General features: G+C 37.7%; 1 protein-coding gene across 1 annotated transcript in view; it reads right to left on the bottom strand.

Annotated features, from left to right (window-relative positions):
- LOC100888051 (Kv channel-interacting protein 4) overlaps nt 1-14,266 on the bottom strand; it is a 55,126-nt gene extending 40,860 nt beyond the window's left edge. Inside the window, exon 1 of the mRNA XM_030985650.1 lies at nt 14,118-14,266. Coding sequence (XP_030841510.1) covers nt 14,118-14,219 — 102 coding nt within the window. The 5' untranslated portion in view covers nt 14,220-14,266. The remainder of the gene's footprint in view (nt 1-14,117) is intronic.
- Nucleotides 14,267-16,666: the final 2,400 nt, after the last annotated feature.

The raw sequence follows: 16,666 nt of genomic DNA, 5'->3' as shown, positions 1-16,666 counted from the left end.
TGGTATCCTCCATCGCTCAAACCATTTTTTAACATGTAAACCTATGGGGTAACCATGGAGACTGACCTATTTTTTTAATAACCATGGTTATTAAAAATATTGAAATGTTTTAAGCATGGTTACCGGGAATTTTACAGGAACAGTTGAAGTTTATGAATGCAATTCGACCAATCAGATGGCTGGATTTCTTAAGTGAGGTATATAACACTCATTAATGACTGAATATTTGTTATGGTCCAAGGCCTTAACCCACACAAGAGCTAATATGTCATGTATGCAACTTTGTTTGCTTAGAGCCAACAAGGCATTGATTTACACTATTTAACATAGTATTAATGACTTTCTTGCACTTAATTAGCAGATGATCTAATCATGGTTCACCTCATATCTGATGATTATATCAATTAAAAGCTTTTGCTATCATAAAATTGTCCCCGACTTGTTTAAATAAATAAATTGTCTGTTGAGAGCCAGAAGGGTGTTAACTCTGTGTTAAAGAACATGAGTTAATGCCTCTCTTGCTCAGAACAGATAACAAAATGGTTTCTAACGGGACAAAAGCTGTATCATACTAATCCATGGTGTCGGAATCAACTTTGGGGAAAATTTAACATGGAACTACTATGTTACCATGCCTGTATATATCCGCACCCACTTCTAACTCGAGCCTACTTGATAATAACATGGATGCTCCTGTCTGATACACCATCCCCTTCTCTCTCCATCCCAGACGCTCGTTTACTCGACCCCCAGGGGGTTTCACGAAACATTGAAGATGCATTAAGAGTATACAGCGTCCCGCAGGGGGATCGGAGCATTGACGCAGTGAGTTGAGTTCATGTGTAACATTCGTGGGATGGGGGATATTGACGGGTGTTTCAAGAAACGTTGATAGCACGAGGAACATATAGGACCCCATGGGGACCCCAGTATCTACACAGCCCTAAGCATCTATGTGTACCTTTAGTTAGATGTGGCGACAGGGGATACCGAGATGTGTTTTGAAATAGAACAGGAGCATGATCAACGTCATGTTTAAAGGATGTGATGATCGAGCGAGTGGCCTAATCGTAATTGGGAGCAGATACACGGCCATCTATTTTCTAATATTCCTATACAGAAGAATCAGACAATTAAAATTGAATAACATGAGAAAAAGTACTATTTCAAATATAAGTAATTAACCAACTTAATCTAATTATAATTAGTACTACTTCAGCCAAGTAATTTTCATCACTAGTTGTCTCAGGTCAAACTTATGTGCAGGTATGTATACTCTCTGTTATCTGTGTGAAGCCATATTATCTGATCTATTGATATTTAGCACTATAATGTCATTTCATAGTGATGTTGATACTTCCAAATGTCAGGATAAACATACACACGTCTTAACACAAAACAAAAATTAATCCAACTATTCAGAATAGAAATTTCTATTTTTAAATGCAAAAAATTAAGCTATTATACTATCCAAACAACAATTAAGCATTGAACCCATGACATAGGTGGGGAGGGGAGGGTGTTTAAGAGGAAGGTAGACCTATGTTTATAATTCATACATTATCCTGTCTGGGCACATTCATCTATAAACAAATCATTCACGGCCGTACGCCTCAGACATGATGAATAATTAGGGTATACAAAGAGTCGACAGACTTCTACTTGGAAAACTAATCAACTTTTATACATTTCTTGAAGTGACACTTAGAATAACATCCATCCATACTTCAGTGACCATACCATACCATAGATGCCATGCCTTAATTATTTGTAGAATTTTAACTTGCAATTCCTATTCAAATACATAGAACTTTATAATTTAAGTGTATAACCACCCATTGAATTGTATTAAGACAACTTTGGTTGGAGTCTAAGGAAAATGCATGTTATACCATAATCAGCGTATATCCAATAGATCAGTCAATGTAATTTTAATCCTTTAACTGCTATATTCATATAAACCTTTCAAAGTCAGTTGCTGTAAATAATTAAAATTTTCAAACAATCAAAATACTTGTCTTTCTTCTTGAAATTTCAAGAGCTTCATAAATCATGAAGTTTATTTATTATATTCTTCATAAAAGATTATTATAAAACCCATCTTTCATTCCAGTCCTCCCCTGAGGTTACTTATGAATCAACCCATCTATAAGACCTGCATCCTAGCTCTTATCAAAACAAATTAGAGCTCATGCGAGTCCAAGGTAATTAGACACATGGGGCTATATAAATGAGTAACCATGACAACATGGTCATAAGCATCTCTCAATGGTGACTCTATATCATCACTGTCATGTAATAAAAGATATCTGAAAGAAGAAAAAATCATAATAAAGGAAGGATATTTTGATCTTATCTGCATGGACTAGGAAGACATGATAGCGAACCTGTATAGGTCATCAAGATAAGAAGATGCTCTCATAGATATGGGCTTAGACATTGCTAGATCAAATCACATTCAAATGCAGTTTCTGTAACAGAATTTTCTTCTTAATACTTCTTACTAATATTAGTTCACATCTTAAATGATGTTTGATCCTTCTAAATGTGCATCTTACACTATTGTTCAAGGCATATTTACCTGCACTACCTTATTAGTAATCTTGTTACTGCCACCTGTAATATTTGTATGGCATTTGCTTTGTATAGTGTAAGACTAAGAGTTCATTTGGATTTTCGTATTACACAAATATACAACTCCAAATAGTTTACCCAAGGTCTCGAAGATCCACAATGCATCAACAGAGGAACTCTTTATTTTGAACGGCAAACAGTAAAACAAAGAAGTCAGAATGCCAAATAGGGAAAAGTAATGAACGGTCGACCTCGCAATCGTGCAATATTGACACACATGATTGCTTAACTTGTTCCGCAACAAGCGAGGGCTTGGCTATAGATTATTGGGGTTGGAATACGAGAGGATCGCATTCTCTCAACGAGACCTAATCAAATTTTGTTGGGATGTAGAAAAAGAAATTAAATCACTGCATTGATATGTATTTCTTCAGGAAGTCCACCACAAAGACAAAAGCAAGGGAGATGGGTCTGAAGGGTTTATTGAGGGGGAAGGACAGATGACCGTTTATAGATTTGTTATCAGAGTTGTATAAACTCAAATGACCTTTTCCCATTTTCATTAGTCTTTGGTATGTTGATTCATTTCAGATGTGGGATAATATCTCTTTGACCAAAGCCCTCCTTTTGGAATTGATAGGGGGAGAGGATTCTAAGAAACACTGCTAATGACTTGTCTTGTTATGACATTATCTAATACCTGGAACTCCACATTGATTAATATCTACCAGATGTACAACTCGGTCCATGTTTATGACGACTGCTTTAATTTAGTTTCTGAGAAATCATTAGGAATGAGTCATAATGTCATGGCCAAGTTTATACACCCAATGCACTGGTTTTCCTGTTCTTAGCATATTAACAAAATGACTGTAATCTAATACACTCTAGCTCACATGTAACCTTTCCCCATAAAATAAAAATATCATATCAATATGAACTTTTAAATGTTGGAAAGAGATTCCTTTTATCTTGAGTATGTACTTTACATGGGAATAACCATTGTGTTGGAATATTTTAATAAATACTTGAACATCATATTGTTGCAAACTGCATTGAATCTTAAAAACAATCACTCAGAATAACTATTACAGCTAAAAATGCAAGGCATTTTACTATTAACAAATGATGCAACTCTGATAAAAATAGGTTAAGAATGTATTTTGCATTCACAGCGGGAGCGATACAGTTGCATAACAAACAATGTAAACCATCCTATCAAATAACACTTGGGATGTAAGATTAAACAACACGTAATACAAACCGTTTCATATGTTACTAATCATGTTTTCTTTACTGTCCTAACATATCAAACACGAGACTTGTTTGGGTAGCTATCGCTCCTTCAGATTGCAATCATGATTTTGGTACAAGAGGGTGGGAGACGGAGAGAGTGGGAGACAGGGAGAGAATAGAAGCGAGGAATCCAAGCAAGATGGCCGACATGATACTACTCTCACATGAGAGCATACAGAGAGCATGCAAACATGGAATGGACGATAATCTAATCAATTTTGCTGAGAGTTGGGACAGATTATATAAAAACAGGGATCAGATTTTACTTGGAGAGTTGCAGAAGAACTTTGAACTCGTGGATAAAGCTTTAAGCTTTGTTTTCTGTATGCTATGGCTATGTGCCAAGAAGGATTGGGAGTAAAATTGTACTGAATGAATAGAATGCAGGAAAGATAGTTACAGTGAAACCTTCTTTTAGCAACCACCTGTACAGAAGGACTGCTTCATACAGCTACAACATATCTCTTTAAGCACTTTACGGATATTTGGTGATTGGAGTTATATGCATGATTCACTTTTAAGGAATGCAAAAGAAACTTAAACTTGAGATAAAGAAACTTTCAGTTCTGCTCTTTAACCTGAACACTCAAAAACGGATGAAGGTACATCAACGGATAAAGAATAAATATAAAATAAATATAAAAACCTCACACTCAAAGGCTTGGCTTGGCGGCTCAGTGGTAGAGCAGTGGTTTCGTAACATGTACACCCCAGGTTTGATGTCTATGAGCTAGTGCCCTTTGAGAAGGCATTTATCCTCATTACCAAGTCCCTTGGAGAGGACTCAAAGCTGCTGGTCCACTGGTTGCTTACAATTAAGAATACACATGTTTTCTATGTGTTTTCATTACGGTAAAACCAACCAACCAACCAACCAACCAACCAACCAACCAACCAACTTTCAAGTCTGGGGAAGACAAACACAAAACACCATTTCCTAGTCCTAAGCTTAGCACACACAAAATTGGAATGATGGTGAAAGGATTAAGAAGTTGTTGTAGATTTTACTGACAGAACAAGGTTTTTGAAGGCTCAAAAGAACTTGATGAAAACTTGGTGGATTGGCTTTCAAGCAGCCACGAACCATAAAAACAAACAAAAAGAGAACAAATCCAGGCTTATGATACTTTGATAGAGTGATTGATGTTCAATACCATGATGAGGGGGATAAGGTTCTCATTTCGAAAATTGCAAAAGCTTCTTCAAAACAAATTGCTCATTAGTGACAATTCTTTAGTATAAGTCCTGTATCAGACTTTAATATCAAAATGTAAATTACTGTTTCCTTTTTATATGATCTCTTTTAAGAAATATCAAGACATCATTAGCTTGAACGCTTCAAAATGCATGAAATGGCCTTTACATCTCTCTCTCTCTCTCTCTCTCTCTCTCTCACTCTCTCTCTCTTTCTCTCACTCTCTCTTTCCCTCTCTCACTCTTTCCCTCTCTCTCTCCTCTGCTAAGAGCCAGAAGGGTATTAACTCATACATTCTCACCAGATTTTTGTCATACCTCAAAAATGGAATGAAATTTGGAATCTTCTTCATCTTGATGTACCATACTGGTATATCGTCTTTTTAGAGTTATAAGGGCATTACATCATATACTATAACACAGGATTAATGCCCTTCCGGCTCCACAAAGACAATATTACTTTTATGACATACCTTGTAAAATAGGAAGTCAATTTCATTTTTTGATATTCAACTTAATTATTTCTCTTTTGCTTCTCATCATACATTGTGACAAGGCGTCAGCTCAAATGTCTTGATGTTTTCAAGGTATAGATGACAGGGAACAATTATATTCCACAGCACATCATAAAGGCTTTTTAAAGCAAGTCATTTCCTATAGTAATTGACCATTAACTAGTCTTTTTATCTCCTGTAGGGTAGCGCGCCCAGCATTCGGTCCATTCCCAGTATTCGGTCAGACAGCCGTTTCAACAGCTGTAACAATTTAAAAAATAATTAATGAGCCGCGAAACTTGCACAAATCAGGCAGCTGAACAACTTTTCTTAACTCTCAAAATTAAATCAGATATAGGGCCCCGGAAAGATCTCCAACTTAGCTCGAAATTGTTCAGTGTCGCACAACTTTCTTCACTTCCGCGTTCTGTTAGCACATGCGCTAACATGCATAGCCATATGTCTATTGCGAAACAACTACGTGGGCTGTCGCAATGAATTTAGTATGTGTGTGAAGAGAATCACTTCCGAGTTCACTCCATCGCAGCGAATTTGCAAATGACGCACTTGCCGATGTGCAAGAGGTATTTATACGATACCCTTGCCATGCGGTATCGCTCGTCCAGTATTCGGTCAACGCATTGACAATCAGGGCTTTATCGCGGACAGAGAAAGAGGAGAGAGAGAAAAAAAATGGGGGAGAGAGATGGAATCATTCAAAACGGGATAAAGACGGATAAAGAAGATAGTACAGAAAAAGAGGTAAAGAAAAGCAAGGAAAAGAAATAGTGAGATTGAGGAAGAGAAAACCTGGGTATGTGTGAGAGATGGGAAGAGAAAAAATGTTTAAAAAGACAGAAAACATGAAGAAAAAGATTGACAAATAGATGAATATGGACATGAAAGAAAGGCAGAAAGACAGAAATAAGTGTAAGAGAGTGACAGAGTTGGCAAGAGTTAGAGAGATGCAGTGAAAAAGAGAGAGAGAGAGAGATAGAAAGAGAGAGAGAGAGAGAGAGAAGAAAGAGACTTGCAAGATAGGAGTGAAAGATAAGAAGGCCCCATCAATATTTAATTTTGTCTTGTCTCTAAATGACATCCCTTGGGCCCTACTGCCTGAACTTCCCCACCATGTTACCCTCGCACTGTACTTCAGGAAACAAAAGACAACATGAGAACTACGGAATCAGATTAGTGAAGAGAAGAAGCATTCGTAAATTGCCCACAATTGTCTAAAAATCGAGGTTGATTTCAAGATGGATTTTCATCCAGTCCACCGGCTGTGAGAGATAAAAAGATAAATATCTTATATCGGATCAATTTCAAAGATAGAGAAGATATTTGCTAGCCTAAAGTTTTGCCTTGTTTATTTTCACAAAATCATGAAATGTCACCATATACCTGGAATAAATGGACTGCCAGAGGCAAAGCTTTAAGGAGGAAATTAGATGCTTACAAGATATTTTCTTGCATGTATTGAAAAATGATTAAAGATTTTGGTATTAATCATGATCAGGAGAAAAGTGAGAGGGTGAAAAAGAGAGAGAGAGAGAGGGAGAGGGAGAGAAAGAGAGAGAGAGAGAGAGAAAAGAGAGAGAGAGAGAGAGAAGAGAGAGAGAGAGAGAGAGAGAGAGAGAGAGAGAAGAGAGAGAGAGACAGATAGACAGAAACAGAGAGAGGATAAAGAAAAATAAAAGACAGAAAGAGATGGAGATAAAAGAGATAAAAGAGGAGTGAAAAGAAAAATATCAGAAAACAAAACAGTTGAGAACGAATTAACCTGCCAGAGAGGGGAGAGCTTAAGAAAAGAAAAATAAGATAACATCATGCAGATGTGGACAGCACAAGATGAGGAAAGTGAAAATGTGATATAGAGCAACTCCTTGAAGACTTAATTCAGAGAGGAGCATTAACATAGGGAGCACGTCGGAAGATGGAAGGCAAGGCAAATATTGACTCCTGAAATGTTTGTGATGGACCTCCAAAAATACTCCTCGTCCCCTCCCACAAGCCCCCTTTGGACGCAACGGAAGGACGTCTGCGCAAAGGGAATAAACATGGCAGGGCACAGGAGCATCTCGGCTTACTGTCTCAAGATGACAACAATCTTTTGTTTGTTCAGGAGTGGAATATAATGGATGAAAAAAGATGCAGAATCAATTCATTATTGGTGAGGTTGTTTTAATCGCAACGTAAAAATCTTTTTATGACGTAATTTTAATCTTCTCACCTTAAGGTGGAGTTGATGATGTTTATCCATATATGTTATATTTTCAAAAGGATATGGAGAACAATTACAGAGAAAGCACAGACATAGAGAGGGAGAAACAAAAGAAGAGAGGGAGAGACAGCAAAAGAGAGGGAGAGACAGCAGAAAAGAGAGGGAGAGAGAGAGAAGAAACATTACATTCTTATCTGAAACCTAAAAAAGAAAATTCTTACTCTACTTTTTTTTACCCCTTTTCTTTAATTTGTTTGAAATCCACTCCCCAAAACCTCCATGAGCAACAACTTCTGTTACAACTGTCGTAGCCATGACTACCAAGAGCACTCTGTTCCATCTCATATTTTACAAAGCATGAAAAAGTAACAAGTAATCTTCATTCCACCCACGCACATTACTCCATAGTGTTTTCATGATATATGCTTACACTATTAGCAGCCTTTTCACACACAGCTAAAATTCATCGTATCTAGAGATGATTAGAATCACTCAACAGTTTTAAACATGTTTATAGACAAAATTTCCCAGTGTGAACATCGTTTATACGATGTTGGGATAGATACGAAGTCGCGATCCATACGCCCCTAAAAGCAGGCTGCAGATACGAAGTTCGTATCTAGAGAGCTTGACATTTTGTGTGTGAAAGGAAATTCGTGTTTAAACGTGTTTAAACTGGATGGAGCGTGCGCTTTGATTGACATGACATGACCTTCAATGCGCAATGGCACTACTGCGCATTTTACGAGCAGTAGTTAATCACGAAACTATTAACGATCGCAACGAAATTTCTGTGTGTGAAAGGCTCGTGATTAGTTTAAACACGTTCGAAACACGTTTATACTAGTCATGTTTATAGAATTTTAGCTGTGTGTGAAAAGGCTGTAGGTTGGTTCTCAGAGCCTTATTGTGCTTGTATAATCACCGTTCCAAGGTTATTCTAAACAGCCATCTTGAATACAAATCAGACATGCATTTGTACTCGCAAATTTAGTTAAGTGGACAGAAGGGAAATAGAGACAGCAAGAGAGGAGATTCTTTTTGAAATTAGATCACAGTAACTTAAGCAAGAAGGATTTGTTACATATATACCGGTAAGTACATTAACTGGTATGGTCATTGTAGTCCCATATGTATGCATACATGCTGTTTTGAACGCTGATTCAGGGTTCGAGGTGACCCGATTTTGACTGTTGTTGCGCATAGGCCGCACCCAGACTTTTTGATATTTTCTCTTCCCAAAATACTGCATCCTTTACGCCGGCAAATACACTATATACAAGGTTTTTTATAATTATTCTTAATTTTTTTACTGCGATTGGGAATACTCTTCTTTAAAAAAAGGAAACAGTGATAAATAATTACAACAAAATATATTATAAATGTTACTACGTAATCAACAATTCTACTTAATGTATTTCTTTAAGAAGGAAATTACACTGAAGCTGTGACTATTCTCTACCACATGCAAAGGTTTAGCTGGTAAAAAAAACTACTTGAATTAATGAATGTCAATCAAATTTATTTCAATTCACTTCTTTTTAATGGTGGTTGAAGAGCAGATTGGGGCAAAAAAAAGATCAAATGGCAGACAATAAATTAATTGGAAATATCGGAATGAAATACATATTGGCACTATACAACACTTCATATCACAGCAATTACTTCATAGTTCTGCCATCAACATATTTGATTTTCATTATTTGGTGACAATTCACAGACCATTAAGCAGTATGGAGTGACAAGGCTGCAAATGTGAAATGAGAAAGACAGAGCTAAGAATAAATGAGGAAACTATCACTGGAAGGTAAAAAGGAGAGGGATATGCTCAATTTAAGAGCAGACAGACCACAATGTAAACAGGAAGACATTTGGTGAGTAAAGAGCAAAGCCAGACAAAATGAAAGAGAAAGGAAATCAGAGACAAAAATAAGAACAACTAGATGGAATTCGACTGCGCGCAGTCGAAAATGATGCCTCCGTCATAGAGCAATTTTACAAACCAAAACAGAACACATTTTTCGAATTCAAGTTCAATTGTTATCCATTAACAGGTTTTCAGAATATCGTGATTACAAGCAATTTCTCATATACATATATGACCCTTTGATCTTTGACCTCATGACCATAAAATCTACTCAGTTCATTGGCTCTGCAAGATGTCCTGAGTTAAATAGTAATCCATCTGTCAGTTCTAATGAGAATGTGTTCACAAGCTATTTCGGCATACATAATGAGCCCATGACCTTTGACCTTTGACCTTATGAACCAAGAATCTACTCAGTTCATTGGCTCTGCAAGTAACATACATGACCTAATTTTGGCAGGAATCCATCAATCGGTTCTTGAGAACGCGATCACGAGCTGTTTTTGCATACATAATGTGCGTTGTGGCCTTTGACCTTTGACCTCGTGACCCCAAAATCTAATTAGTTCATCTGCTCTGCAAGTAACATACATGACCTAAGTTTAGCAGCAATCGATCAATCGGTTCTTGAGATAATACAATCACAAGCTGTTTTTGCATACATAATGTGCGCTGTGGCCTTTGACCTTTGACCTCGTGACCCCAAAATCTAATCACTTCATCGGTTCTGCAAGTAACATACATGACCTAAGTTTGGCAGCAATCCATCACTCGGTTCTTGAGATAACGCGATCACGAGCTGTTTTTGCATACATAATGAGCCCTGTGACCTTTGACCTTTAACCTCATGACCCCAAAATCTAATCAGTTCTTTGACTCTGCAAGATACATACATGACCAAAGTTTGGCAGGAATCCATCAATCGGTTCTTCAGATAACGCGATCACGAGCTGTTTTTGCATACATAATGAGCCCTGTGACCTTTGACCTTTAACCTCGTAACCCCAAAATCTAATCAGTTCATCGGCTCTGCAAGATACATACATGACCAAAGTTTGGCAGGAATCCACCAATCAGTTCTTCAGATAACGCGATCACGAGAACGGGACGTACGTACGTACGTACAGACGTACGTACGTACAGACGGACGGACGGACGGACAACCCGAAAACATAATGCCTCCGGCTACTTCGTAACGGAGGCATAAAAATGTTTGAAAAATAATATATTTTAGAGAGAAAAGTTGTCAGAAAGAAGTGAGACAGAAAGACAAGAGTTTTACGGGGTGAGCTAGAGAAATCGATTTCACCGCAGTTAAAGGAAATGACATTCAAGTCCAAATACAAATATTGAAAATGATAATAACTGCTATAAAGATGGTGTAAAATTGGCAAGGCCAAAGGGTATTTATACAAACATGAACAATGAAAAAGGTATTCTGCCAAAAAAACTCACACTGTTTATTTTTGTAATATGTTTGTTGAATATGGTGGCAATGTAATGATTAATGGTAAGAAAACATGTGGCTAGTTTGGGGGAGGAGACGACACATTAATGTAGTAAAAGCAACCCACTTGAATTATTGAGTGTCAATCAATATAATTTTGTATTCATTTTGTTTTCGGGCTCACGATCAATGTAGTAAAAGCAACCCACTTGAATTATTGAGTGTCAATCAATATAATTTTGTATTCATTTTGTTTTCGGGCTCACGATCAATTGGGCAAAAAGAATTTCCGTTTCGGTTTAATAAAATTTGGAGTGGACTATTAGGCTATTATCATTATCATTATCATTATTATAAGTGGTTGAATATCAGAATGCTGTAAACAAACAAAAATTAAATTGGCAGACAATAGATAGATTGGAAATATTAGAATGAAATACATATTGGCACTATGCAACACTTCATAGTTCCACCATCGACAAATTTGCTTTTCATTATTTGGTGACAATTCACAGACCATTAAGCAGTATGGAGTGACAAGGCTGCAAAATGTGGAGAAAGACAGAGCTAAGAATAAATGAGGAAGCTATCACTGGAAGGATAAAAGGAGTTACGCTCAATTTAAGAGCAGACAGACCACAATGAAAGAAGGAGAAAATCAGAGACTAAACAAATGTTTGAAAAATAATATATTTTAGAAAGTAGTCAGAAAGAAGTGAGACAGAAAGAGAGAGAGAGAAAAGGAGATAGTTTTAGGGGGTGAGCTAGAGAAATTGATTTCACAGCAGTGAAAGGAAATGACATTCAAGTCAAAATACACATATTGAAAATACAAACATTGAAAATACAAACATGAACAATGAAAAAGGTATTCTGACAAAAAACTCACACTATTTTTGTAATATATATGTTGAATATGGTGGCAATGTAATGGTGAATGGTAAGGAAGCAGGTGGCTGGTTTAGTGGGAGGAGACAACACCCTCATGTAGTGGTGTCACAATCGACGGGTTATTTTCATCCTCACTACTGTATACCGGAAACAGGATGGACTAGAGAAGGGGAAATGAAGGATGATGGAGGAGCAATGTTCTGGCATTATGGTGATGGTAGTGACGCAGAGGAAGAGGAAATGTTCTGCTACATGATGATGATGATGATCAGATGAGGGGATAGAATGCTATGGTGGTAATGATGTTGAAGAAAGGAAGGGGAAGTCTGGTAGAATGCTATTTGGAAACAAGGAGGAGGGGTGTAAAAGTTACAGAGGTAATGAATCAGAAGAAGTGTTCTAGCATAATGATTGGGAAGGCAGAGGGGTCCTGTGAAATTCAACGGTTATAATAAGGCGTAGAACAGGAGGGGAAGATGTTCTGACATCACACTTCTTGAAAAAGAGACAGAAAGTATTAGACATGGTAGACATGAACATAATTATGAGAAAGTGAAATCAAGATGAAGAAGTAGAAAGCCAAGAGGGAGAGACAGAGAAAATAGATAGAAAGACACACAAAATAACAGAGAAAACTGAGATATAGGTTTATAGAAATTAAAGATACAGAAAGTGCAAGAACTTGGAAGAAAGAAAGGGAGAGAAAGTGATAGAGTGTGTGTGTGTGAGAGAGGGAGAGAGAGAGATAGAGGGAGAGAGAGATAGAAATATATATATATATATATATATATATATATAGAGAGAGTGAGAGAGAGAGAGAGAGAGAGAGAGAGAGAGGGGGGAGGGGGAGAGAGAGGTGGAGAGAGAGAGAGAGAGAGAGATGGTGAAAGAGGTGTAGAGAATTGAGAGGGGAAAGGAAAGAGAGAGAGACACACACACAAAAAGAGAGATGGTAGAATATTGAGAAATAAGGGTGGGGAAGGAAGAGAGAGAGAATGGAAGAAAGAGGTAGGAAGAGAAAGAAAAACAAAATAGATAGATTGTACAAGAGAAAACAGATGAAGTGGGGTATGAGAGAGAGAGAGAGAGAGAGAGAGAGAGAGAGATGAGTTCCTGCTTCTTGCTATGCATTATTCCCACCTGTGCCATGCAAGTCAATTACTGAGTGCCTGCGGAAAAATACAGGGGCACGTGCTCTTGCCTTGCTAATTCAATTTTTGAAGAAAAAGAGGAAGAAACAGGGCGCCAGGGCAGCAAAGCATAATAACGGCAAACCACATCGAAAAAGCATTTTTGCAGAAGATGCTTTACATACATGAACATGCATGGCTTCCTTTTGTATTTGAGTATTAGAGTTTGTTTCTTTTCTTTCAGACATACATACGTCACATAATTTGTTGTAGTACAATAATATTCTTTTAATGAATGAAGTATTGATTGCATTTTACTAGTGTTAGAAGGATGTAGTAGTAGCAGCAGCAAGTGGTGATAGTTGGTAATGATGATCATAACATAGTACATGAAGCTGAAAAAAATCCACAGTAGATATCAAAATACTTGATTCAGTATACATCTAAAGTAGATATAGATACACTAAATTTTACAAATCTAAAGTAGAACACACAGAATTACCCGATTCCACAAACTCCAATTTTAATTAGATATACCACTATTCCAAAAAAACCAATTGACAAAAAGTAATACTTCATCATAACATCTAAAGTAGATATTAAAGTGTTATAGATTACGAATTACGTTGGTAAGCAGCATTTCTTATTCATTAATATTTCCTGTAGTTAAGCTAAATAATTCTAATAAAGTTCATCACAAAAAAGCCACGGAAATCACCATGAATAAACCACAATGTGCACCATCTCCTTTCTCCTTCAAACCAATGCAATTATTTGGTAGATGGGGATGGCTATGGTATAAGCAGTATATGGTAAAGGTTAACATTTTTTAAGGGATAGAAGGGAAACAGAGAGAGATAGAGGGGCAGAGAGAAGGGCAGAGGGAGGGAGAGAGAGGCAGAGGGGCAGAGGGAGGGGGAGCGGGGAGAGAAAGGGGGAAGGGGAAGGGGAGTAGGAGAGGGGGAGGAAGGGGGCAGGTACAGGAATAGTTCATTATTCTGACCTGTTTAAATCCTCTATACATCAGCTGGAGTTCCTTCTTGGAGAATTTGGTCATTTTACAGAGCTTGTCTAGTGCTTCTGGCTTATAGCGTACAGTCTGCATATCAATCTCATCCAAATCATGGTCTGCAAACAAAACAAACAATCAAAATAGAATTAAGCATCAAACATTTTGATAACAAAAGATCAAAATATGCTCTGAAAAGCAGAGAGGGATCAAGATAATATACAAAAGATCCTTAGAATTAAGATCATAAATGTTGATAAAATTGAATAGATTGTGACCTTGTGAAAGCATTGTTTGTCCTTCAGCAAAAAAGATTTAAGATGATAAAGTTTTGATAGGAAACTTGTGATTGAGATAATGACATTTTGATGAAATTGTGAAAATAGACGAAAATGTAAGATCATATGATCTAACAAAGACAAAGGGAGCAACAAGGGTTGGCAACCCTTTGCAAACAGGAAGCAAGTAATTCCTGTACCAGGCCTGTGGGAATAAGAGAATACTCTTCATAATGCACAGAAATATGGCATTGAGTTAAGAAGAAACAACAGATCCATTAAGAATCAATTATCAGATTCAAACTTGCCAATGCAACAGGATAGAACAGTGTGACCTGCTTTGACATACCATATGTTTATAAGTCAAGGATATGACCCCTGACTATGTCAGCCTCAGTCATCTTTGCAATCTGCATTTCATTTGTTCGGTGTTATTTCATATAAATTACTTCGACACAGAGTTAACACCCTACTGACTTGGAACAGACCATTTCTCTTAACATATGCCCCGTTGAAACATGCCCACATTTTGATTTGCGCATAGACACATACTCTTGCGTGCCAATGCGGGAAGTATTTGTGGTAGCATGCGGGAGGATGCGGACGGATGCGGGCCATGCGTGAAATGCGTGACAAAATTTTCAAAATGTTCAAAATTTTGGCACGACAATTTTGTTTGGCAACGTTCGTGAACACTTTGTGAACTATATGCGCACTCTATGCGCTGCCTAGTTGTGCCAGTGCGCGCCGATGCCTAGTGGCATGCATGTTCACGACTAGTTAACGACTAATTTGCTCACAATTTGCGCATACTTCCAGCGCAGTTTTCGCATGCCATGCGCATAGTCTACGAATGCGTGTCCTAGTGATTACGCATTGCGTAAACTATTCGTAAATTAGACATGACCCTGTGTACGATTGCGTGCCGCTAATTGACACGCATTGGCACGCCATAGAGCGGGGCAGTGCAGGACCAAAATGCGTGCAAGTGTCAACGAGGCATGACACTTGAGGGGCTTATGGTCATTGCAATCACATTGCACTCGTTTCTCTATCAATGAATTCTAATCATGACCCTCCTGTTATCGTACCGATACCACCGAAAGTGATAACCATGGCGATACCTGGTCTTTCCCCCGGAGGTTTGCGAGTTTCATTAACGGGAGGTTCAGACGGCATGCATGAGAGAGAGGAGGACATTGGCTGTGGACTGCTGGCTCCGGGGTAGCAAACCATGCACGTAGCATCATTATCAAGGGAATTAGGAATAATCATATGTTCATGGATGCATGATTGCCGACATGTTAGTCCCACTGCATAGATATGGATGTTGGTTGGGGGATGTGTATGTGCATGTGTATATATGCAATGCTTTCTCATCCAATGTTCATAGCCAAGGGCATGGCATATTGCCAAATGTAATATCACGTATGTCACTTATGTCACATTACAGTGATTTGAATATCTAATATACAAGACAAAAATACCCTGACATATGGATAAATTTATATTACTTTTCTCCACATTCCTACAGTTTTCCTTCATAGTGACAGATGGAGCAATTACGAGTGAGCTTGTTGCACATACTACTTTTGTTTATCTCAGATATAATAATGTACTCTCCCATGAGAACAGATTCTTAAAGCACAACCAATGACTGCACCAATGTTATCACATACTATGATTCTCTTTCAACACGTTGAATTCAACTTGATCTACTGCAGCTGTACGTTCTACTAGCAGTGACTAGCAGTGACTGGAAGACAATCAGTCGACTATCGGGGCATGAAATCTATCCCCAGGTTGAAAATAAGGCGGGTACGTGGTTCATCAATTATCGCATCGAATAATTCATCCGAAACCTTACGCAGTCATATTCGCAAGAAAGATTCCAGGTCCAGTAACGCAATCTGATCTGCGTCGCCGAGGAGAGCAAAAATTCAACATCAATATTCTAGCCACGTGCAGCAGAAATGCTCCCTAAAAACTGTACACCATTAGTACCCTAGGCAACTTTAAAAAAATTAAGAACTCTCCTCTTTCATGGGGGGGGGGGGGTAGTTGTGAAAATAATGGAGTGCTTCCTTTGGACAAAAACTGCCATAAAAAAACTGCCATTAGTCATTAGGCTTTTTATGATGATAACCAGAATACTGCACTGAATTTTAGATGAATAGGGAGGGATAAGCAATTGTTGGAGAAGCAATGAGAAAGAACAAGTTTAATAGAATAGTGATTGGTGGAACTGGCAAGCATTTTCACAGA

Source organism: Strongylocentrotus purpuratus, unplaced genomic scaffold (genome assembly GCF_000002235.5).
Source record: "Strongylocentrotus purpuratus isolate Spur 01 unplaced genomic scaffold, Spur_5.0 spur5_scaffold_15, whole genome shotgun sequence".
In the NCBI taxonomy this organism is placed as follows: domain Eukaryota; kingdom Metazoa; phylum Echinodermata; class Echinoidea; order Camarodonta; family Strongylocentrotidae; genus Strongylocentrotus; species Strongylocentrotus purpuratus.
The sequence above is the reverse complement of the archived record's forward strand: the minus strand, read 5'-3'. Positions and strand labels throughout refer to the sequence as shown.